This window comes from Tachysurus fulvidraco, chromosome 14 (assembly GCF_022655615.1).
Source record: "Tachysurus fulvidraco isolate hzauxx_2018 chromosome 14, HZAU_PFXX_2.0, whole genome shotgun sequence".
In the NCBI taxonomy this organism is placed as follows: Eukaryota; Metazoa; Chordata; class Actinopteri; order Siluriformes; family Bagridae; genus Tachysurus; species Tachysurus fulvidraco.
In genome coordinates, this window is record NC_062531.1 from 12,605,351 (window position 1) to 12,631,562 (window position 26,212).

General features: G+C 38.1%; 1 protein-coding gene across 3 annotated transcripts in view; it reads left to right on the forward strand.

The window, feature by feature from the left end:
• The window catches only part of dock8 (dedicator of cytokinesis 8), a 53,002-nt gene that overhangs the window by 4,891 nt on the left and 21,899 nt on the right, over positions 1-26,212 (forward strand). Inside the window, exons 2-19 of one of the 3 annotated variants that reach the window (XM_027167432.2) lie at positions 5,868-5,982; positions 11,015-11,190; positions 13,990-14,061; positions 14,221-14,329; positions 15,212-15,427; positions 16,012-16,097; positions 16,448-16,514; positions 18,321-18,470; positions 18,690-18,764; positions 18,878-19,037; positions 19,655-19,785; positions 22,029-22,122; positions 22,259-22,421; positions 23,615-23,726; positions 24,208-24,278; positions 24,368-24,506; positions 24,805-24,906; positions 25,891-25,986. In XM_027167432.2, the coding sequence (XP_027023233.2) occupies positions 5,868-5,982; positions 11,015-11,190; positions 13,990-14,061; positions 14,221-14,329; positions 15,212-15,427; positions 16,012-16,097; positions 16,448-16,514; positions 18,321-18,470; positions 18,690-18,764; positions 18,878-19,037; positions 19,655-19,785; positions 22,029-22,122; positions 22,259-22,421; positions 23,615-23,726; positions 24,208-24,278; positions 24,368-24,506; positions 24,805-24,906; positions 25,891-25,986 (2,134 nt within the window). Of the gene's footprint in view, positions 1-5,867; positions 5,983-7,777; positions 7,925-11,014; positions 11,191-13,989; positions 14,062-14,220; positions 14,330-15,211; positions 15,428-16,011; positions 16,098-16,447; positions 16,515-18,320; positions 18,471-18,689; positions 18,765-18,877; positions 19,038-19,654; positions 19,786-22,028; positions 22,123-22,258; positions 22,422-23,614; positions 23,727-24,207; positions 24,279-24,367; positions 24,507-24,804; positions 24,907-25,890; positions 25,987-26,212 lie in introns of those variants that run through there. The other 2 variants (XM_047800285.1, XM_047800286.1) reach the window with 2 other exon arrangements.

Genomic DNA, 26,212 nt, shown 5'->3' on the forward strand with positions numbered 1-26,212 from the left:
TCTAGTGTATTCATTTTAGAACAGTAGTGTCATCTCAATTTTTATTTACAATCCGGAAAAGTAAGTCGTTTCCCTGTCGATGGCAACTGACGTCAAACGCACGTAGAGGATGCTACTAGCTTTATTAGTATGTGGTGTGTTTTTAAAATGTAAAAAAAAAAAATTGACATTTGTAAGATTCTTGGCCACCAGATTGTTGTCTGTTATCTTCAAACTTTTCCTCATCTAGCGTCAGCACCTGGTAACCCCACCCCTCTGCGTAAGCAAAGCTGCGACCGTTGCAAGCAGGAAGTCTCCAACATTCCTCACTTTTACTGATAAATTTTCAGTCGAATAGTCACTTCATCTAGGTACTTGTTGTTGGAATTTTCAGCTTGAACACACTATTGACACTATTTCTACTACACTTTTGCAATTTAGGATGCAGCTTAACTCCGAAATTTGACATTATGTTGTACATCTTGCCTTTTTTATGCAAGTGTATTGACCTGAAAGCTGGAAAGTTGGAATCTCTGGACTGTATGAAACCACTACTGTGAACAAAAGTTCCTGCTGAATGATAGTGTACACAGAAAAGTCTCCCAAAAGAAAGCTGAAGGCAGTGATGTGTAATGTAGTATTGCTGCTTCTATCCCCCTGTAGCCCACTGACAGGAGAAACGACCGCTTTCCTGTCTACACTTAATGCACCCATAGCAGACATTTACCCTTCCTGTAGGTTCGTGTGGGTTTACCGCTGCAAGAAAAAATATTAGAAGCGTTGTGCTGAGAGGCGTTACATATACGTCATGTTTGGGAGTCAGTGTGCTGCTCTGTAATCACTGTCTAATCAACAGTGTGCTTGAGGCAGCACACAAAAATGAAGAGGGTTCGATTGCCGTCATTGTAAGAAGATACAATGGCAGACTCTTAGAGGGAAGCAGAAAACATGTTTAAAAAAAAAATCTAAAAAATAACAATCTTTTATCTGTTTTTTTTTTATTCTGTTATTATTATATATTTTTGTACAGTCATTTTCTTACACCTAATACTTACTCCGTTTCAATACAATAATGTTTATTTTCTACTGACTACACTTTCGAACGTCTAAATAGATATAAGATATGGATTTTTTTTTACCGTCGTACACATTCAAGGAATTTTAGTAAGAGTTCCTAAGAATTCTGAACCTTAACAGCGAGAACTGCAAGAATGAGATCTGATGGACATCAGATCAATCATTTTGCTTATACATATTTACTTCAGTGCTTTTATATGTTTGTCTTTATTCAGTGTTTGTATATGTTGTCTTTTTTGAATTACGTATTTAAAGGTGTAGTTTAAATAACACCAACATTATTATAGAGAATAAGTTAAGTATGTATGTAAACAGTAAGTCTAAAAGCAAATAAATGCATAAGTAAGTATAGTGTAAGTACATCAATATGTTCATACCTGCAGAGGTAAAGAATGTAAAACGTAAAGAAGGTGAAGCTCAAGTACAGATCATATTAAGAATGAGCTCCGTTTAATAACTGTATGTAGAACATTACATAACAGCAAAAGAGTAAAAAGAGTCCGTGGTTTCAGAACAATCTGTGAAAAATGACTCCGACGTCGAGTTGTACAGATGTGACTTTCAAAACCTACAGATGAGGAACTTGTCATTATTTAGGGAGTACGACATGATCATATGAGTATGGCTGTAGCACAAAGGAGGAAGTCTTGCTTTAGTTCTTTTAACTTTATATTCTTTGAATCATAATTATATAATGCAGGCATACTTTCTGTGACGTTCTAGTCAGCAAGCGAGACCCAACCTCTCTACCAATGTTGTCACTCCAATAAATAAAATCACACCTTTACATCAAAGTACATATAAAATGTATTTTATTTTTACGCAGGGAGAAATAAGCCTTGGTGTTTGAGATGTACATTAAGTACTGTTATTTTCAGTTCCTAGTCACTTCATGTTAATTTCTGATTTGATTTGTTATGCATGCGTTGGCTGTGTAACATTTAATTCAGCTTTTTTTGCTTAATATTTGCCTCAAAACAATTTAAAGTACAAGTGCGCTTGCACCACATTTCCTTCACAGGGTTGGGTGAAGCCCAGGGGACATGAGACATGAGGCAGTGGATATGCTGGACATGGTGTCAGTGCACTCTCACACACAACCCATTCTCACACACTTGATCAACACACAGGGATAGACTACAGCATGAGATTTTAGGCTTGGGGAAGAAAACGGAGTACTCCGAGGAAAAGGCATTTATGTTAGAAATTAAAACATAATTGTGCGTTGTTAGTATTTTCCGTTTGTTTGCCTGCTATCTATTCATTCATTCATTCATTCATTCATTCATTTTCTACCGCTTATCCGAACTACCGCGGGTCACGGGGAGCCTGTGCCTATCTGTCATCGGGCATCAAGGCAGGATACACACTGGACAGAGTGCCAACCCTGCTATCTATTCATAATCATCTATTAGTCTCATTATCCTTATGTTTCCACAACCATTAATTATATAAATATTCAGACTAACAACCTGACTGGCTTTAACTAGAAGCTGTATTTGGGACCCAACTGTGAATTAGGAAGAGAAGGATTAGTCCTAGGAAGAGGATTAGTTCTGCAATCCTGTTAGAGGAAGTTGCACTCAGTTGCTTGTGTTTATTACTTCTTTAAAACATTTTCTTTTGAATGACTGGAATGATTTAGCGATATATGTTTTTCATTCAGCTATATAGTTTGGCAAAATAAAGCTAGCATTTTGTTAACTTTTTGTTAGGGATTCCTTAAATAATGGGATATACATTAAGTTTGAACTTATATGTTACATTTACAAGGTTAGATTTCCTTATTGTTTTGTTCTTTATATACTATGTATTTACATTATATCATGTTTTATGTAACAGTGTGGCGTGTGTGTGATTTACAGGGTGTGTGATGTGTGTACGAATAATCATTCACATACACTGACCTTTACACTGCACTGGCTACCGGTGATGACTGAAGTGAAATGTTCACTGTAGGCTGTCTGCCAGCCAGGAGAGAAGCACAACAAACTATCAGTGTTTGCATTGGTTTCGTCTTGTAAGACTTTGCCCTCTGTTAAATTTAGATGGCTTTTCAGGAATGTATGAGTAATCATAAAGGGGTTGGATGGTCTTGATTGGTCAAACATAACATGGCTTACATGCTGCTGCGAATTCACCACAATATGTAAGATCTGTATTGATGCCGTTGAAACTCCCAAAGAAATGTCCTAACGCTTATAGATGTGTAGTCATTTTTTTTCTGGTTGCATAAATAAAGCTGCCACGATGGGGCAGAATGGTGGAGTGTTTAGTGTCCGATGTGCTTGAGCATTTCACACAGCATGTTAAAGAGAACAGCAAGAGCATTGTGCAGAATGTGATTAGAGGCTCCTCAATTCTCACCCCAACACGGTGTGGCTGTGATTTATGGAAATGGGGAACCCTTTATCGGAGTGAGCCATTTTGCCTGCACAGTGTACACAGTGCTACTCTCTGTGGGAAAGCCAAGAGCAAAACAGGCAGCATTGTTAAGCACATTTGCACGGATGCTTTGGGAATACAAATTAGGATTAGGTGTGGGGAAAGACCCATTTTAGTCTGCTGTACTGGTGATGAATTTAGATCTCATTTACATTTATTGTATGTCACTGACAACATGGCACTGTGTGGCTTGTGCTAGTTTTATGGTTGTTTAATTCTTTTATTGAATCGGACACGGTTTATAATCAGATTATTAGAATGTGGGTCATAATCTGTCTGGTATGTGATTTAAAAAGTGCAAACACACACACACACACACACACACTTAAAGCCCTGCTCATCTGACCTTCCCAAATGTCCTGGAACTGTTTTCACACACTACCCAACAATTTTTTGCATGACCTCATCAAATGATTGTTAATGCCACCCATGACATGGACTGAATTCAATTGTTTCTGTAGAGCAATGTCTCCAAATTTGCATTTAGAATACAAAATACAATTCAGGGACACAGCCCTAATGCTGCAAGATTGAGTTTTGTTGTGCTGAAAGTGACGTAACATTACACAAAATCTAGAAACTGCAATTTTCCAGAAAAGTTCTATAGTAATTCAGTCCTTCATTCATCCTCCGTAACTGCTTTTTCTCACTGAGGGTTGCAGTGGATCTCGGCCTGAGTGAATCCTGAGAACCAGAGGCAGTAATATTCTTTAGATACAGCCTTAACATGGCATCACACCATGTGCACACACATTTATACTGCGTGGCAATCTGGAATAGCCAATGTTTTTGGGAGGTCGGAGGAAGCCAGGAAACTTGGAGGAAACCCAAGCAGACATAGCGAAAAGATGCACACAGACCATAAAACTCAGGACCAAACCAGAGACCATGGAGCTATGAGGCAGCAATACTGCAGTGCCACCCTACTGCCCTAACAACAACAACAATAATAATAATAATAATAATAATATAGCTGCTACTACTACTTTAGCCAATTCTTTCTTCATTCACCTCAAATCAAAGCAGCATGACAAAAATAGTTTATCTAACTAGATACAGTACACAGACATGTAGAAGGAGACAGCTGATTCTGCATCAGTGTTCACTTGGAATCTTTGCATCTTTAGTTGTTTCTTGAAGGTTGTCCGAGCAAGCCGTGGCCTAATGGTTAGAGAGTCTGACTCTTAACCCTAAGGTTGTGGGTTCGAGGCACCGAACCCCCTTAACTGCTCCCTGGGCTGCCCACTGCTCAGGGTGTGTGTTCACGGTGTGTGTGTGCACTTTGGATGGGTTAAATGCAGAGAACAAATTCTGAGTGTGGGTCACCGTACTTAGCCATATGTCACGTCACTGTCTTTCACTTTCACATCCAGATCATAAATCTGGGGCAATGGTGGCTCAACTGATTAAGGCTCTGGGTTGTTGATCGGAGGATCGGGGTTCAAGGCCCAGCACTGCCAAGCTGCCACTGCTGGGTCCCTGCTCCAGGGGCACTGTATCATAGCTGCCCCTGCACTTTGACCCCAACCTCCTCAGTTGATATGTGAAGAAAAGAATTCCACTGTGCTGTAATGTACATGTGGTGATAATAAAGGCTTCTATGCCCGTTCAACTCTTCTACCACTCTACTCTAAATCCTGCAGTTTAAGCCACTATTATTGTTCAGAACGCACGCCGGTCGGTGCTATCTTGTTTTTTGTTTTGTAGTGTTTCGTATTGTCTGTCTCCACTCTTTTGTCTTGCACTGTTAGCTCTAGGTTGCAAATGTTGCACTTTATGTGGCTAGGACAACTTCATTTCAGTCCTTAGCTCTGTGTTGTTCTGTTTCTCTGTGTTGTTTTATGTAGCACCATGATCCTGGAGGAACGTTGTTTCATTTCACTATGTACTGCGTTAGCTATATATACGGTTGAAATGACAATAAAGCTACTTTACTAGACTTGACTATTATGGAACCACAGCTGAGTCCAGCTTTATTCTGGATTCAGTTTTGTTTGTTTAGTACTTCTAACATAATAAATGTTTGAATGTAAATTTACATCTGTAATGTGAGTCAACAGTAGCATGGAAAAACTCCAAGAGCCAACATGAGGAAGAAACCTTTACAGGAACCCGTTCTCTTCAGGGTGCCACCGGATGGTGGGATTACACACGATTACAGCGTATTATGAATGGATCACCTAGGATAAATACAGAGTGGTCTTTATGATTACAGCAGAAGTTAACTGTTAGATGATTACCATGAAATAGCAACTTGAATCACCTAGTATAGTCAGTGTCCCTGAATATCAACAAAACTGTGTCACCTCTTTCTTCTCTGCATCTCACTTTCTTCTGCCTTTCTCTCTCTGTGCTGCATGTCCCAGGCACTCGTCTGCTGAGATCCGCAGGCACTTCAATGGGCTCAGCTATGGCACTGCTCAGAGCGGCCAGCACCAGCGCCAGAGCTCCATCGTCTCTGGATCTGTCTGTTTCAACGTTGTGAGTGATGTCTTCTTTTATATGTTTCCATCATTGTGCATGTTATGTGTTTGGATTTATGGTTACGAAGTTACTGCGTGTGTCTCTGAAGAATATGAGACTAGAACATGAGACTCTGTATATAATGATATATTTTGGGTGTGTGCATGTCCTTGTGTTAGGATGGAAGGAGGACAAATAGATAAAACTGATAAAAGCCTGTATGGGTGAATGTCAGTGTAAGATTGTGTGTGTGTGTGTGTGTGTGTGTGTGTGTGTGTGTGTATGTAAGGAAGGGGGACAGATGTGAATAAACATGTGTGAATGGGTGTATGTCTGTGTGTGTACGGGAAGAGGTAGAAGTGGTTAAAAAACGTGTGTGTGTTTGCATGTGTGTGTGTGTGTGTTTGCATGTTTGTGTGTGTAAATGTGCGCAAATGCTTGTGTGTCCGTGTGTGGTTAATCTCTAACCTGCTTCTGATCCTTCTTTGCTGAAAATGGGTCAGGTCTACCAGATTGTTCTATCCTCCAATTACAGTGCAGCTTAAAGACACACACGCACGCACTCTCTCTCTCACACACACACACACGCCAATAAATAAATCATTCATATGATTCATTGGTTTTACGATGCTGGAAGCGTTTTAATAACTTGATCCCAGTCCATCACCCAGGCATGCAGGAAGCGTCACTGAAGGTCCTATAACAGTTGCATAATGATGAAAATATAGTGTTATTAATAATTAACAAGGCCAGCTCTGCTCCACTTTATAGAATTATTACACCTGTATAATAAGTCCGTGTGAATGCTACTAGTCATCGTCTACAATTTTGGAAGATGTTTATTATTTTTTTGTGAATGATAGTGCTTAGGTTTTGTAGGCTAGGTTTATATTTGTATGTTTTTTGTAGAATAACAGTATTAGACTTTCCTCAGCTGCACAGTGCAATTATTAGAGCTAATTGGGATGAATTATGTTGCACAATGACCTATTTTTATATCAATGGATGTAGTCAGTAAACGCAACATCTGTTCTCAAAATTCAGTACAAACACAGTATTGATTGCATTACTTTTTACATTATTACATTAATTAGCTGATTCATTTATGAAATGACTGTTGTATTCCTCATTTATTATTTGGTCATTTTTTGGCCTTCCTCTTGACCTCTTACCTGGCAGCTCTATCTCCAACATCCTTCACCCAATATAACCATCTCCCTCCTCTGTACATGTCCAAACCTTCTCAATCTTGCCTCTCTGACCTTGTCCCCAAAACAGCCAACCAGATCTGTCCCTTTAATGTGCTCGTTCCTAATCCTGGCTATCCTTGTTACTCCTAAAGAGAACCTCAACATCCTCATCCCTGCTACCTCCATCTCTGCCTCATGTCTTTTCCTCACTGCTACAGTCTCTAACCCATACAGCAGAGCTGCTCTCACTACTATCTTGTACACCTTTCCTTTGATTCTTGCTGACACTCTTCTGACACACAACACTCCTGACACTTTTCGACACCCACTCCACCCCACCTGCACTTGACCCCCAACTCCTGCACTCCTCATCCAGTCCCCTGTAACCTCACTGTCCTTCATCCCTCCATCTCGTTTAAGCACATACAAACACACACACTTATGCTAACATTTTTAATGCGATAATTAATGAAAAGGGAAAAGCCAGTTATCATAAATGTGTGTATGGTTATAAGTTGTTAGCCAGTTGTCACAGTCCTAATGACACCTACTGGAGAAATCTGTCTCTGTTTAAATATGTGTTCTGCATTTTCAGCAGAACTGGTAAAGGAAGTGGTGATGACTTAACATCCTCTTATCAGATGTCTAACAGTATGGTGTGTTACTTAGCAGCTTATAGAGGAAGAGTTGTGCAGAAACAAGCACCCAGGTTTTTATTTCCGGCATCGCCATTTTGTTGCTTGCCCTGTTGCTGACTGTGAAGACGCCGGGTGAGACTTTCTGTTTTTAAGTTTCCAGAGGTGCACCAGTTCTGTCAGCAGTAAAGTATTGTGACTTAGCATGGGTAGAAACTAAACACTCTCAAATCAGTCATTCGGAGGTTTGGGAACACATCAATGTAATGTAAATGGTAAAGAACAGGAAGTTGTGCTGACAGGTTTGCTGTGTCTCCTGGCTTTGAGGAGTTCGGGTCCATTGCTGCATGTCGATGCCGAGTTTAATAACATGAATTAAAGTCTTTATGCTTAGGCAGAATTACGCAGGTTGTCCAGTCTTGCTTATATAAATTAGTTTACGTTGTATTGTGATCCTAAAGACTGCTATTGTACAGTAACCAAAGCAAGGCAGAATTAGGGCTGGGTGATGAGACTAAAATGTCCTATCGTGATTCTCAAAGGCGTTTATTTCGATACATGACGCCCAGCACTATATAGGTTTGCCCTAACTGTCAGTAATATAATATTTCAAAAAAGGTGAAAACTAAAAAATAGGTGAATAAAAATAGCTAGATGATACAAAAAAATTATGAAGTATTGTTTTGAAAGAAGAAAAGTTAAGAAGTTAAGATAAGAAGTAAAAACCATGAAGGAAGAAATGTTACAGGTGTCTAATTTTTTTAATATTACACTTTTGGAGATTTAGTCTAACACTATAAAACATGTAAAAGTATCAACTGTATATTTCCTAGAAAGGTGTGTTGTAATTTAATCCAATCTATTTGAGAGCATGTAAGAGAAGGCGAAAGACTGACTTAATAATTTGATATTTACAGTACGTTTTCAGAAAAGAATACATTAAAAGATTTTATACTTTTTTTACAAAATGGACTAGAAAATGGACAACAAATTAAAGCACAAGCTAGGATAAAATGTCTTAGTATAGCTGTTTGTGCCTCTGAAAGCTTCTGTGGACCCTTGTAGTGTCTCTGCACATCTCTGGAACTGTACTGGAGAGATGAACAACATTTCTCTCAGTAGATATTTCCCTCAGTTGGCTGTGTTGTTAGACAGCTCTCTCTCTCTCTCTCTCTCTCTCTCTCTCTCTCTCTCTCTCTCTCTCTCTCTCTCTCTCACTGCTGCTGCTCGATTGCTCGAAGGCCACAGCTAAAGATTTACATAATTTCCATAGTCATGAAACGATTCAGCGATCGCTTGTGCACTATGTCCTGCTGGAAGAGAGCACACCCTTTAGGATAGAAATGTTTCGTTACGGTTTAAACTGATCAGTCAGATCAACTTTGTATTAATTAGCAGCACTTTTATGTGCATAAACATGGCAGGAAAATGTTAACATGTCATTGTAGAGGCACTGTTTTGCCTTTGCCAAGTAGTTCTTTTATGCCCTTCCACAAATTTAGTGCTCATGTTATCCTGTCTGCCTGTCTGGAAATGCATGAAACTGTGGGCATGAGCTTTTTTTTTATGGCCTCAGGCATGACCACTGTCACAGTCGCTAGTTTAATTTTTGACATTAATTCCATTTTATTCCATTCCAACTTTTCAGATCATGCTTCTGAATAGGTTACGCTTTCATATCCTGTAGTTTAGATACGTTATCTAAAAATAATGAGCAAATTAGAAAACTAATGACTTGTGACTTAGAGACCGTTGTTGTTCCTAAAGCTTTTTGTATCTCACTATGGGTTGCTGCATTGATGAATTAGTACTCGAGGCGCTGACACACTGCTAACATGTCTGAGCACGGTCATGACAGAACATGTCCAGCTGTTATTGTTCTCTGTAATAGTTGGATATTACCGAAAGCGGTGCATAGTTTCAGCTGTGTGGTTGCAGCAGTAGCTATCAGCATTGAAAAATGATTCACTGTGCTTCATCCTTCCGGCCCTTTTTTATTTAGCAAGGTTATTAAGTTTCTGGTCAGCAGTTTGTTTACTATGCTTATTTGAATTCTTTGTATTATTAAAGATTAAGATTATAAAGGATTGTTTTGGGATGGACAGCAAATATTAGAGAACACGTTACAGCCTGTTGACATGGATTATCATTTAAACACCAGTGTCCTTCCTAAAGAGGCAATGACACTGACTCTGGCTTCAGGCCGTGGCTGCTGCTGCCTCTGTCCCACTGTGTCGGCACTACGCCATCTCCATTCTCTATTACAGCTTATAGGTGACATTTTTGTCTGGAAAAAGATTCCATACCAGAGAGAAAAGCAGTCTCATCGGGCACAACATGAAATGAAATACACGTATTGCTTTCCATTTGAGCTACAAGGACAACATGACCGGCTGAATATCAAACCCTTCAGTGCAATGAACTTCTGTCGCTTAATTTCTACAGTGAAAAACAATCAGCTAATTGCTTTTCTGCATCAGAAATGAATTCAGATTCCTTAGCTTTTTTTCATCAGAGTTGCAGTAGAAATGCAGTCTGACTAATAAAAGCATATATGAAATATGGCTGTAATTGAGAACAGGGTTTAAGCCCTGAATGTGTTGTAGTCTATCTAAAGTAATGCATGTTATAATTTTTAATACGCTTATTATTTCCTGCTGCAATGATTGTTTAAAGAGTGAACACTTTGTGTGTCTTTGTGAATTATGAATCTGTTTCTCTGTAGGTCTGGCGATGCACAGCATCTGTTTGAAAGCTAAGACTGGACCTTGATAGTTTTTCTGTATGCTCAGTATTTTGTAAGTGCTGACCTTGCCTTTAGTTAAGCGATTGTGGTTGGAGGAGCGATTGCAGAACCGGAGAAGGGAAATAAACTCTGAGAAGTTGGGCTCAAGTTCTTTGTGGCTTCTGCTTTGTGCTCAAAGTCCATATCAATTTTATGAAAAAGGAAATCTCTGAGAAATGAACAGTGGCAAAACTGGCATTTCATCAAGTTTTAACAATGACCTAACTCTGTATGACTTGTGTACATGTGTGTTATTGCTATAGAAGACAACAGGAATCATAATCTTTGTCCACAAGGCATACACTGAGCTGCAGAAATACATAAGTTGCAATTTTATGCTCTATGAATCCAAAACGTTAAATAGCAATCACTGTTCCACACTGAATACATTAAATAGTTGAGATCTGTGCTGCATATTTACAGTGTTTGTGTTTGTTCAGCCTCAGTCTTATGAAGCAGTGGACCCGCTGGATGTGGAGGAATTCCTGATGACACAGCTGCGCAGCGGAGATGCCGAGCTCATGCAGGAGCTGGGCGAATTTCCTGACGATGATTTGGAGGTGGATTTAGTGGACAGGGAATGTCGAACTGCCTACCACTCTGTCCCTGAGGAGGGGTAAGTTATTAAATGTTGAATTCATATATATGTTGAATTCATTTTATATAACTATGAAAATAGACTTTGTTTGCTAATGTTTTTAAATGAATAGTGCCAATGCTGCTTTTCTCTTTTTTTTATTCCCAACACAAAGCACACGTTTAGTAGTTCAGTAATAAAAATGAGCAGATTTCCCTTACCATCAAGCAATGTCTTATTCAGATTCAGCTTTAGGGTTCTTGGTGATGGTTAGGATTCTAAACTGTTTGAACACTAACCAGTTTTCCACAGGACAGGTTACAGAATCTAGCTTACACATTTGCAGTGAAACACACCAAATGTTCAGCAGTTTTGTTGTGTTAATACTGAAAAACATTAACCTCTTCTTCCTGCACAACATCTCTATCCTATATAAATACATCAGTACTATTGTATTTGAAAAATTGGTATGTTAACCTGATACTTTGAGTAATGTCTAGAGTTGATATAAGTTTTAAACGTGTACCTATTTTCAACTATGGAAAAATAGGATTTTAACAGATTTTTTGGAGGAAGGGGTTTCTGACCTCTGTATAGAACCAGAGAAACTGCAGCTGTGATAAATTCTACCTGATGCTAAAGTTACTTTGCCTACCACATCTATTCGATATGATGTTTAAGCAAAGATTATTAAATTACATTTTAATTAGTTCTGTCGTCTGAACTAGAAAAAATAATCCAGACTAACAGCAAAAAGGTTTTCAGCATTTAAAGGCCAATGTTGAGGTTAATGCTACACAAAAGCTAAAAACTAGTTCAAAACGAAGTTAGGAAAGAACATAAAGTGGATGTGGCAGCTATGAAAATAAGAAAGGCTAGTTGATGCCATCAGTAGATGTTAACAGGACTTTTTTTTTTGTATTAATGTATGTAGGTTATCTGCCACTGTGTGTATAGGATACAGCTGAGGGACTCAGTCTGAATTTGCTCAGATGCTGTTGCTGGTAATGCTGATGTGCACAACAGAGTTGTCTTAGTGTTCACATAGTTGTGTTTCAGAGACTCGATGAGAGAGTTTGTTAACCAAAGCGAGCTTCAGGGTGTGTCTCGAACAGCTCCCTAGTGCCTTAGATCGTGAATTATTACAGTATATACGGTACACAAGGTTACTACTCATTGGCACACTTTTGATGCCCTCATCAGTCACCATAAAAACCCAAATATAAAAGATTACCTTTTATAAGCAACATATTTGTTGTCTTATTTTCTTTTAAACCATTAAACACTTAATAGTCATTACACAGCTTTGTTGTAATTGGGTAAAGTAAAGATGAGCTCACTGTGGCTGTTACACCATGTTAGTGGTCCTTTAGTCTGACTCAAGAAAAGTGGACATTTTAAGAGATAATTAAAGCTTCAAGCAATAATAAATTAATTTGGCATTTTGTTTAATCTTTCATGCTTCTACCTGACATTCACGGTGAAATACTTCAGAAGTATGAAGCCTGTCGAGAGACTGTTCTCTGAGGGACTAAGCGCACTTCACGCAAGCCTCTGACAGCTTGTTCAGCAGGATGTATGAATAGTTGTTATTATTATGAATACCAGCAGACCAGGAAATAATCCAACAGTCAATAAGTACTATCGTCTCTCATAGTGGCTTTAAGAAGTGCTGCTTGAGAAGGTGGATTTTTGTCTGGTCAAGTGTAGATGCTGATTGTTATTCAAGAGCTTGTCCGTGCCGATACACATTCATGTTTGCAAGCTGATAACTGAGACATTTGACCCCAGGCCTGCAGTCAGAGTCAGTACATCAATCAGGAGAGAAAAAATCCTGTCAGAATGAAAGTGAAAGTGAAGACCAGATGGTGAACAAGTTGATGTTTAGATTTGTGTAAATGCAGATACTTATTAGAGTATGTGTTCCAAAAATGTTATTAATATTTGTACTTTTTTTATCAAGCTTTCAACACATTACAGAAAAGTAATAGACATACAAAAGGGAGTACATAGGCAAAAATATAGATAAGCTGACAAGCACGGAGCACCACATCACAGATCAAAACGATCAGTTGATCAATAGAATAGAAAACTAATAGAATCAGTTGAAACTAATAGAAACTGGCGAGAGAATACCCGAGTCCTCTATGCACCTCTAGGAACACAATGTCATACCGACTCGCAGAATGTCACAGGTAGAGACGTTTAAACAGTCGAGGTGATGTGTTACGATTGAAATCACCATAGAGTGAATAATGCAGGTCAGGAGTTCCAGAGGAATGATCTCTCTGATAAGAGTCCCAGCCTTTGATGGAGGGAGGCCTACTGCTGATCTTTGACCTCAGTAAATTCTTCCAGACAGCAAAATCCAATGAGCTAAAATGCGGTCTTTTATATGTTTTAGAGTTAAGCTTGCAAGGGAAAGCTAAAAGAAGAGGTAAAGGATCCAGCACCACAGAAAAGCAGTGATGTGTTTTAAATGAGCAGCAACTCTAGACTAGTAAGCTTGGATAAAGCACTTTAAATTGTATTTGTGTCTTAACTGAGGTGTAATATGTATTCTGTATTTGCACATTAACAGTGGGTGAAAATTATTCTCATAGTAGTAGGACATTGTAATGTGACTCCAAACAAACAAAAGAAAAAATAGACTAAGTGTGAAAAACAGACTTTATTTATCTGTGGCTCAAAAAAATGATTGTTCAGAATGACGATTCTTACATTTGTCTGTAATACGTGTCTGTAGCACCAAACATCAGAACAGATTTTTTAAGGAATCTGTGCAAGAGCATGAATAATGTATGGGACATGTGTAAGAGTTGATGTATTTGTGTGCAGGTGGGAACTGGATCCCCATGTGAGGGACTGTGTGCAAAGTTATACTCAGCCTTGGCTAGTGGTCAGCAGAAGGTGAGGATTAAATAATGTTTATTTACATTTAATGTTGGTGTATAAATGCTATATTCTTGTTACCCAAGTCTTATGATGCAATGAAGCCAATCAATGTTTGAGAAGAAAGAAAGAAAAAAAAACATGGCATGGTATGTACTCTGTGTGGCTTTTGTACAGATGCCAAGGGGATGGATGGAGTGCGTATTCGGAGAGGACAGGCTTTCACAAACAACTTCTGAAGCAAACATTCGAGTCTGATGTGCAACCAGAAAAACAGGAGCAACCGGTAAATACAATGATTTCTGCATTGTTTGGTTTATAGGATCGGATATGATCACACCTTTGCATTTAATACTCGTAAACCAAAGAAGGATTGAAGGGGAATTCTTATTTGAGGCAGGGAATGAGAGAGACATGAGAGACAGAGTTGAAGGAAGAGAGAGGCAGACCCGGGGAACTTTCCCACAACTCTTTGGCTCCGTACCACCTTTTAATTTGAGGCCAGGGTTACAATGAAGCATGAATGTTCATTCAGGTTGAGCCAGTTCCTCATGGTCTAGCCCTGTCTTGCCAAAATGTTAATTAGCTAAATCTAAGATGCTTGTTGAAAGCATGTGTCAGACTTACAGGATTCTCTCTAAGGTTATTTAACAGTCTGATGTAGTAGCACAGTAGCCCAGCTCCCATGGTTTTCCAACGATGGATTGGAAGAGCTTTAGTGTCTTGCACAGGGTTCTGACCTGAAATTTAACATTGACTGCATCTCAGTCTTCCTCACCCAACACCAGTGCTTAACGTTTCCTAGCAAAAATTCCCAGCATTTACCTAAATTTAGTAGAAGGCTTTCCCAGAAGATTGAGTTAGTCCTGTCTTTGCTGTTATAACAGCAATGTTAATGCCTATGGTGGCATAATGGATAGCTGTCCACATACATTTGGCAGTATATCGTGACTCTCCTGCACCTTGTGCTTAACGACGATAACCCAGGGTTAATCACAGTGGTTGTTCATTTCTTCTTAGTTAAAGTGTTGAAGTTAAGATGCCGATTCCTTTTTGTTTTTCTGCTCCGAATTTTTGTTTTATTTTGTTAAACTGTAAAATAGGAATTATGGTTACAATCTTTGTTATTGTTTTTATTTTATTTTTTTGCTGCTTCTTCAATCCTCAGGTGAAGTCTCCGTCTTTGGCATTGTCTTGTGATGACGACAGCACACGCAGCACTATCACTTCCTCGGATTTTGACCTTCGGGCACTTCAGCCAGACCCTCGTCTCAGCACCCTCCTGCAGTTCAGTAACTCTGAGGACCTTGACTGCTTTAACCTCGAAGCCAGACAGAACAACCGCCAACCAGAACTTTTTGCACTCTATCCACCTACTGATGAGGTGAGATGCCTTTTTTAGGCAAATATTACTCAGTATTACCCTGCTTGAACCACAGACATTAATCCAGTGGATGTGCAACAATCTCAACCTCTATATCACCGCAAAGAAAAAGTCAATGTTTTTCACACTCAGACTTTCTCATCCTGTTTGTAGCCAGGGACTACTTTAAGGGTAAATAAATTTCATGGACCCCATCAGCACAAATTTAAAGGTTGATGAACCTAAGCAGACTCTTCAGATACAAGTTGTTAAAAGAATAGCTTTTATTTTCTGAATTTACCATACACGCAATATACAGTATTAGGACCGATTTAAGCTTAATGAGAGACTAACCCCGAACTCTAACCCCTAAACCTTAGAGTCTTGTTCAGGATTTTATTTTGACGTTTTTATTAAACCTTTTCCAATTCAAGTGAGCAGACCAATAATCTAAACTAAGATGGGTCCACCACATTGGATTACAGTCACTAATTCATTTCATAAAATGAATGAAATAAGGATGGAGCAGGGAAAAGTGTAAACTGTCCAAAGTTTAAGAATTTGTATTTGAATGCTAAAAGAGCTGATTATGTTTCCCTCTACAGGAAGATGCAGTGGAAATTCGGCCCATTCCTGACTGTCCAAAGGAACACATGGGCCTCAGGGTTCTTGTTCGATGCCAGACCATCAAGTAATCCTTCTCTTTGCTGTAGTTGGAGTTTCCCAGTACTCAGTAGTTTAAATAACATAATCTTTAACCTTAAATAAAGGGCATTAAATAAAGGCTTTACTGCTTTTTTCGATCAAGCCTCTTTGTCACACCTATTGCTTGACATCCAGGTTTGGTGGATGCAGCTGTAATAAAACAGTTTTGCTGATATCAGTACTCTCTTCAGATTTCCAAAGCCATGTGTTACTGTGCTTGCAGTGCACAGTGTCTTGTTTTAGTGAGATTATATTATTGAGGTATGAGGCTGTGCTGCTCTCAGAGGGAACATGGTTTATTTATTAGCCTGTGCTTTTGTGCTTTTGTTCTCGCAGGTTTGAAATTGAGATCGAGCCCATGTTTGCCACCATGGCCCTGTATGACCTGAAAGAAAAGAAAAAGGTTAGTATTTGCTTAGCTCCATGGGTGTAGAGCGAGTCTTTCTCCTACTAAAGGCTATTGGAGAATAGTGACTGTGGGTTAGGGATCCATGTTCTCAGCACTCTTTGCCTCCGTTCCACATTCTCTCAATCACTCCTGTTTTTTATTACACTTGCTTTGAACAGTTTTGCCCTCTGCAATAACCCAGGAGCAATGTGTGCTTTTTTAAGCAGCCTGCACTGAATTTCATTCTGCATTTCTTTCTGTATAAAATGAATAAACAGCAGATGTCATATTTGATATCAGTTTCAGCCTTGTGAGATGTGGTAGCCTAGTAGCTTTAGGCATTGCTTTACTGATCGGATGGTTTTGAGTTTGAATCCCAAGTCCACAAAGCGGTCACCTCTTGTGCCCCTGAGCAAGAGCCTTAACACGCAGCCGTATAAAATGAGATTAAATATAATTCGAACTGCTAAAATCCTGGAAATTAAATATAAGTGTAAATTTCACAAAGTACCGCTTTAATCATCCTTTACAAGTGTAAAGCTTAGTTTTACAGGAGTCATCATTAATTGTTCTTCAAAAGTGCTACATCTACACATTTTGTATCTGGATGCTTGATCCTGCACAGAAAGAGCAGCTCAGGGTGGAGAGATTTTGGGATAGCAGGAAGCATCTCTGGTTGATTTGTCAGTTCAATTCAGTTTTATCTATATAACATTTTGTTTAATGGACATTATCACAAGACAGTTTTACAAAATTACACATATGGATATGGATTTAGATCCTTTAGAGCCAGTGGTGACTCTGGCAAGGAAAAAACTCTGAGATGATATGATAAAGAAACCTTGAGAGGAACCAGACTCAAAAGGACCCTGTACTCTTCTTGGTGACACCGGATAGAGCCATTATGAGTCATTACTCATCCACAGCTGTATACTATCGAGTCAAGCAGCGTGGAGTGTGTAGAAGGGTTCTTCAATATGAACATTAGGGTCATTTCATTTATTTTTTTGAGTTAAAGTTAATGTTTATTTAAAGTTTAAAATGCTTGAGACAAACAGAATATATTAGGGGTAATCCTTACAACAGAATCAAGGACTAGGAACTAAGGTTAAAACCAGGAAGAGTGATTGAAGATAGAATTCAGAACTTGGGAAACTGAGTTTGGACTTTTATCCGGCGACTTTGACACAACTGAGTGTAAATATACAAACCAATCAGAACAGGTCAGCATAATCAGGAGACAAAGCAATGACAAGATGGGGCAAAGACATAACTAGAACATAAAAAACCAAAACAAACACTAGCACGTTTTCATGGAAATGGTGACTCAATCTCAGCCACGAAACCATGACCATCACAAAATGGCTTCTAATAATGTGTTACTTTATTGACTTTTTGTGTTTGATCCCCAGAGATTCATTTGTATAGTTTTCATAAATTAACATAAAGCATTTAATAAACATTTTCATAAAGCAGCCTTATGGAAAAATATTTAAATTTAGGATGTTTTTTTTTTATTAATAGATTTATAAACATATTACTAATGGGCAAGCTAGAAATGACTGTAGCAAGGAAACACTCCCTGAGATGATATGAGGAAGAAACCTTTAGAGGAACCAGACTCAACAGGGAACCCGTCCTCAGCTGGATGACACCAGTGTCTTCAATAATTCAGAAATGTGCAATTATGTAACCATAATATTTATTCTTGTTTTAACATGAAGTAATCTCGTGTATCTTTAGGCAGTGTTTTCTTGCATTGTAAAAATCTGTGGATTATTTTGTAGAGGAGATTAATGGTTAATGTGATAATACTGTTAGATTTCAGAGAACTTCCACTTTGATCTAAACACGGATCAAATGAAAGCCTTCCTGCGACCCCACACCCCTCATACTGACACCTCCACATTGGCAAGGGCTGCCATTTTCTCCATCTCCTACCCTTCTCCAGACATCTACCTGGTCATTAAGGTAATGCAGCTGCATCTCCACTCACCCACACCTCCAAATGGTGGGTTTTTTTGTTTTGTTTTGTTTTTCTACACAGAGACTCTGATCATGAAGATTAAAGCTGTACTGTATGGATATAATGATAATGATTTAGGAAAATGTTCATTTTCTCTCTCTCTCTCTCTCTCTCTCTCTCTCTCTCTCTCTCTCTCTCTCTCTCTCTCTCTCTCTTTATCTCAGCTGGAAAAAGTTCTGCAGCAGGGTGAGATTGGAGACTGTGCAGAACCTTACATAGGGATGAGTGATAATGCTAAGGTGACGACTTGAGCAAACAGATTCATAAACATATGGATCCAGAAACATAAAGTGAAAAACAGCTTTAACCCTTAAATGCACCATCTCTTATAACTTTCCCATCTCTCCTTTAGAACAAAGACAAGCTGGAGAAACTTCGAAGTCAGGCAGAGAACTTCTGTCAAAGGTTGGGTCAGTACAGGATGCCCTTCGCCTTTGGTACAGCCAACATCATGAATGTGATCAGCACAGCCACACTGGAACGAGACACGACAGACTCGGATAGTATTAACGGTAATAGCGTGAAGGCCATGGCAGGTTGAACAGAGCGAAAACAGTAAAAAAAAAAAAAAAATCAATCTGATGTGAATGACTGACAAGGGTTCATATAACTAACTTATCAAAATGTGGAAACAGATCAGGTCTGATTTGTGGAACTAATTATCTTCTGATATTACATGCAGATTATAACTTCCTAAAAACAGATTATGCCCAAGATTTATTTCTTAATATCTCGTGTGGGTACTGTAGCATAATCTCTTGTGGGTACTGTAGTATCAACTTCTGCTGAATTCATAAAACCTGTTCTGTGCTAATCTCACTAGAATCTTTTCTCATTTAGAACATGCACATCCTTTCCACACAAGGCTGTTTGTCTACATAAGTACAGCTTCAAAAGAGCAATGATTTCTAATCCCACCAGCCGGTTTAACCCAGAACCGGTTCATCTCAAGGTTCCTTCCTCATGCTGTTGTAGGGAGCCACTGTTGCCTCTGGTTGCTTATTATCTAAATCTAAATCTGGATCTATATATAAAGTTGCTTTACAGTAATGTCTGCCTAAATGGATTGAAATCTGACTTGTAGTTGTTATACACTGGATTGGTGACTCATTTTATTTGCTTGTGCCAGGCAAGAACAATGTGGATAAGAAGGCTTACCTGCCCAGACGCAACTCTGAGAAGTTCACCACCCTGGAGGACCAGTCCAACCTGTCCAGCTTCAAACCTGCTGTCATAACCATTCAGACCCTTTTCAAACAGGTCAGCTGGATGCTTACAGTGATAGAGAGAAGCATTTATTTTGTCACGTATACATTACAGAAACAGTGAAATTCTTTTTACACATATCCCAACTTTGGAGGTTTGGGTCAAAGCACAAGGTCAGCCAGGATACAGACACCTAAAGCAGAGAGAGATAAAGGCATTGCTCAGGGGATAAACAGTGGCAGATTCTCAGTGCTGGGCTTTGAACCCTGATCCTTCAATCAGCACCCTAGATCCTTAACCGCTTGAGGCACCACTACCCCAAGATTACACTTCCTGGCTGACGTGACACTGATTGATTTGTAATCATGCAGCACATTTTATGTCCGAGATATTAAGGCTTCCTACTAAATCTCTGTTAGGAAAAATATTTTGATGGCTGATCGTCCTGTTTGTCTTGACCCCAAAGCAGCTCAGGGCCACATTTTTCACATTTAAAAGATAAAGTTCAGTAACCTTGCTACACACTTTAAAGTGATGCATTCCAGAATTTTTAAGGGCATGGAAATGTGTGTGACAAACAGTGTTTTGTCTGTATTCAGATGAATTAAGAGCACACAATGAGTGCCAAAATTGTTCACATTGTTTTTCAGGCCTCACATGTAAATAGAGATTTAGGCATTGCTTAGAAGTTACACATGCGAGGTGGAGTTTGTCCAAAACAGAGCTTTGTCTCAGTTACGCCGTGAACTTAAGCCTCTTTTTCATGTGTAATATTGGCTTGAGCTAGGAGCAGTATTAATCCAGCACCACTGTCACACACACACACACACACACACACACACACACACACACACACACACACACACACACACACACACACTTACTTTAATGGCTAATATTAAATACACCAACATGACATTATGAAGTAAATAAACATCAGAAACATTGCCTAATATCAACAGACAATTTTTGACTTACAAATTATCTTAAATGCTTAAAAATGAACTTAATGTTAGCAATAAACATCACAGATAAGTACTTAAAACTGTGTCCATGTTTTCTGTAACAAAATAATTTTTGCTAGGCACATGATAATTTCATGACCTCAATTTAGAATCTTGTAGCTTTATTATAAGTATTGGGGCACAATATGAAACATAAAATTCTTCAAAGAAATAGGATGTACTAGGACTGTTCATACAGTAATATACTGGCAGTATACTCAAGTCAAGTCAAGAAGCTTTTATTGTCATTTCAACTATATATAGCTGTACAAAGTGAAATGAGACAACGTTCCTCCAGGATCACGGTGCTACATAAAACAAAGACACAGATATAAGGACTTAGTTAGTCATAGATACATAAAGTGCATCTGTGCAACCTGGTACAAACAGTGCAAGAAAAAAGACAAGACAGACAAAACAGTGCAAGACAAAAGACAGTGGAAACAAAAAATTCAAGACCTCACACAAGACAATACACCAGACAATAAACAAAAACAGTGCCAACCAGTGTAAATAGTGTATGTTCAGTGTAATGAACACAGGGTTATAGCAGCATTTGCATGAGATATTTTAAAGTATTTTGAAAAACAGCAATCAACTGAAATGTGAGACAGCATGTGCAAAGAGTAAAAAACAGTGCAAAACAGCATGTAACAAGTCTGATGGTTGTATAATGGAAGTGTGTGTAACTGGCATAGGCCTGTGCAGTCCATACAGTTTATGTGCATGTGTGTGTTGTGCTCAGTACAGTTCCGTTTAGTTCAGTATATATACTATACTACATATTACACAATTATTCCATTATATCCATTTTCTTATTTATACATCATTGTATTACATTTTTTCAACCTTTTTAACAAGCCCCTTTTGTTCAAAACCCTTTTGTTATTGCATTATATTTGACAGCAAGGGAAATAATGCTGTTTCCTTATTCACCTTGAATTTTCTATCCTTGATTATTTTCAGGCTTAAAGGCAGGTGGTTGTGTTTTAAAAAAAAATCTTGTACGAGATGCTTTTACAAAAGAATACATTCTTTTAGTTTTTCAAAAGAAAAAGAAATCCCTGTGGCATGTACTTCCTGGTGTTTTTTTTCTAAATCCGTGCCGCACATCCAGAAAATCGACTTAACTGTATTTAATGTGTAATCAGAATTGGACCTTACATGAATAACATTCCTGCATAAATATTGACATACTGTAACTTTTGGATTAAGTTGCCATTTTACTTCACTAACTCTCTGCCCTTGTGTACTAATGAATGATTGAGAAGAGCTCTTTGTGTCTGTTTGTAGGAAGGGGAGCGTCTCAGCGATGAAGACTTGTTTAAGTTCCTGGCTGACATCAAGAGAACATCCACTATTCAGCGACGGATCAAGATCATACCAGGTGATGTCCGTCTTCAGATGCTCTAGGATGCCATTTGCAAGGCACTCAAACTGTGTCAAACTGAGATGAATCATATGAGAATAGTTTTCATGCATTTGAGTGTTTTTATTGGTTTTGTGCTTCTTTGATCTGGCAGGCTTTCTAAAGCTAGAGGTGACTCCAGTGCCAGATACAGTGATACAGTGTCTGTCTCCTGAGCTCATCCCTATTAAACCTGTATCCGAGAAACCCGTGCGTCCTGTCAAAGAATTGCTCGAGTTTCCGCCCAACGACGTCTACGTCCCTCACTGCATATACAGGTCGATCTATACCTTTTGGCTGTGACTTTTCGAGTCTGTACTGCATCTCTGACATCTATTACAGATAACATTCATGGAACTGGTATGTTGAGACCAGTCACTGTTGTGTTTCTGTTTTGGCTTTCACCCTCCTATTATACACCAAGTGAATTTGTCAGTGCACATCTCTCTGGATTGCCACCAAATGGTCGGAAGAATAATTCATGTTCTCAATGACACAAACTCTCAAACTTTTTACAGCCAGGTACAACTAACGTGTAACGCTAGAATAACTTTCATTCACTTCTCCAGCTTTTCAAATATTATGCTCATCATTTAAATGTGTATAACGATATTCTGGCTATTTATTAGAGCTTTTTATTCCTGAACTTTCCACTTATATAAAAGGTGCAAGTTATTCATTAAGTTGTACATTATTTATGAGCAGACTTGTTTTTCAGTTGCTAAGGTTTGCCTTTAACCAATCAGTTTAAGTGATGAGTAAAACAGGACAATAAGACAGTTGTTTTAAAAACAATGATAATGATGGAGGTTTGGTGTGTAAATAAAAAGAAAAAATTACAGACCCCTGGTTATGCTTTGCAAACCATTAGGGGTTTTACTGCTAGCTGGCAATTCATACCAAATATTTCAAACTCTCAGGACCAGACTGTAACAATTTCCCACCCAAAACACACACACACACACACACACACACACACACACACACACACACACACACACACACACACACACACACACACACACACACACACACACACACAAGAAGCTAACAGAATACTGTATTAACCTAATCGTTTTGTTCTTCTAACTTGTATGTTGTTTACTTTTACAGAATATATTATTAAATATAAATATATTTTTACTTGATTCTACACCAGAGCTGTGGAACATTTAAGAAAATGTTTATCAAAGACAATTGTACCTGTATCTATGGTTAAAATAACAATAAAGCAGCTTGACCTGACTCATTAGTCTAGAGAAAAGATTTACAAGCCTTTGTTTGTATAAATATTGGGTGATTATCGCCATCTAGTGTTAACTTGCGATACTGCTGCACTGGTGAAATGACTTCAGAACAGCCGAGAATCCTATCAGTTGATCCGCCAAACCAATATTAAAGCTTTAGTGTGAGAGAATTGCTTAAGCTTATTCATCTACTAATATTTTTTTTTATCCATATGTCATTTCAGAAACCTGCTGTTTGTGTATCCTCAGAGGCTCAATTTTGGTAATCGAACTTTGGCATCTGCCAGGAACATTACCGTAAAGATCCAGTTCATGAATGGAGAGGAGCCACTGAATGTAAGTACACCAATAAATATGTCTTTATTTGTTTTTGTATATATTACAAACTTTTGAGGACAGGACAGTAAATGTATTTCTATCTCTCTATTCATCAATAAAACAAATTCTAACAAATGTAAACAGTTAAATGCATTTATGTCCAGCAAGAAGATTGCAGTTCAAAATATAAGGCAAAATTGAAAAGAAGGTATTGAGAAGAAGAAGAGAAAAAAAAAGAGCTATCAGAGAATATTTGTCACATTCATTAGCGGAAAATTCAAACTATTGCAGTATTATTGTCTTTGCAGAAGTAGCTGATGAAACATTAATGAAACCATGCAAGCTGAAAGACTTGCCATAAAGTACATTTCTGTGTCTTTATTTTTCCTGCAAAAGCGTTCACAAGATTTTGCATCCATCTGTAAGTCGACCTGCATGTTAATTAACCATTTACAAATACTTTTTAATAAAATACCCCTTTATCTATTTCTCTGTCAAGGTTATATTTGGGAAATCAAGTGGTCCAGAGTTTCTATCAGAGATCTACACCCCGGTTACATACCATAACAAGTGAGTTTTTATAGCTATTGTCTAATACAATCTCTAATATAATGCCTTACAAAAGTGTGCACAGTCATGAGACTCATGTGGATATGCAGATCTCCAGATTTTTATGAAGAGGTGAAGATCCGGCTACCGGCTCGTCTGACTGAGAGACACCACCTGCTTTTCTCCTTCTTCCACATCAGCTGCCAGCAGAAACAGAACCAGAACATGGAGGCTCTCATCGGATACTCGGTGCGGCTTTCAGCCCTTTTTTACTTTTTTACTCTAGAATATCTGCTTTACTGATGACACTCATTGAAAAGTCATTAATTAATTAGTCTAAGCTGGTGATTTGGCCTGCGTTGTTGTTATTAATACTGTTGAGTAATGTAATCATGTTTGAAAAATATATTGCATAATTGTATTAGCTTTTCATAGGAGAACGCACCTTTTGTAGAAGACTGAAGTCCTCATTTGTTTAACTAAGCAATAACTTGAACATCGCAGAGAATTGCTGCTAAGCGAGGGCTGTGTTGTGTTTCGCCCACAGTGGTTACCAATTCTCAATAACGAGAAGCTGCAGATGGGAGCTTTTTGTCTGCCCATTGTTCTTGAACGTCTTCCTGTGAACTACTTGTTACATTCACCTGAGGTACCGTAAGCCGAATCACTGCTGGCATGATTTTTATACCATAGATCCTGTTTCAGTATTGCTGTACATCTTGAAAATAAGTTTGTGATCCCGATACACAGCTTAGTAGAACAGAATAGTCTGTGTTTATTCATGCTTATGTCACTATATGTGTAATGTCACTGTGGCTGAATTTTTAAAAACAAAACAATTTGAAAGATCTGGGTTTTTTTTGTGCTTATATCATACTTTGACACCCTGGTTTTAGGAAAACAAATATATTTATCTAAAAGGAATATGTATTTAATATAATTTAGCTATTTGCCTAAAAAGGTCATATTAGTTAATGAGTTTGTCTAATAACTGTGGTGTTAAAAACAAATGTTGCTGACTTTATCACACAGTAAATGAATGTCAGGCTTTGATCAAGAGGCAGACAGACAGGCAGATTCAATCATTCAGTAGCAACATAGAAATAAATAAGGTTCCACAAAAGACTGTAATACAGTAACACACACACAACCTCTTGCCCAGACGTGTGCAAATAAGGTCATTTTTAGGTGTTTTTTATTTATTTATTTATTTATAAAATATAAAAATGTAAAATGTCTAGTAGCAAAAAATTTACTTATTATTATTTTAATAATATTATTTTTATTATTTATTTACTTATGTGCTATTATCACAGAGGATAGAAGTCTAATTAATTCAGTTTGTAATCAGTTAACAATAGTCAATATGTAACATGATGCACTTGAGCTGCAATAGGAACTGAATCTTTAAATACAGCCTCCTTCCTTTTCTCCTTTGGGGTAACCAAACTTTACATTATATTTATTTACTTACTTGTAGTTGAGATGCATTTCATTTCAAGAGAACCTGTAGAAATGGTGTAAATATAGCATGTATAGTAGAAAATGTCCAAATAGTCACTGTTTAGAGTTCTCCCAGGCTGCCTTAGAGATTCTGCATAAATAAATATGAGCTCTGATGCTTTCTTTGCAGAAATTGCCAATCCAGGTTCCACCAGTCAAGTGGATTGATGGTCATAAAGGAATTTTCAGCCTGGAAATTCAGGCTGTGTCTTCAGTTCATACACAGGTGGGTAACAAGTACATGCAGATTGTAATTGTTACTCTTTGTAATTGTAATGACATTTGTTTAGCACTCATTTTTGTGTTAAATTATTCTCATATGTCTAGCATGTCACATTAATCCATACTCACGATTATAATATATATACTATATTATATTATATGTCAGCATTTTAAAGGTTTGTTAATATTTATCTGGGGAAGTTAAATGTTGATATTTTCAGGATGCGAAC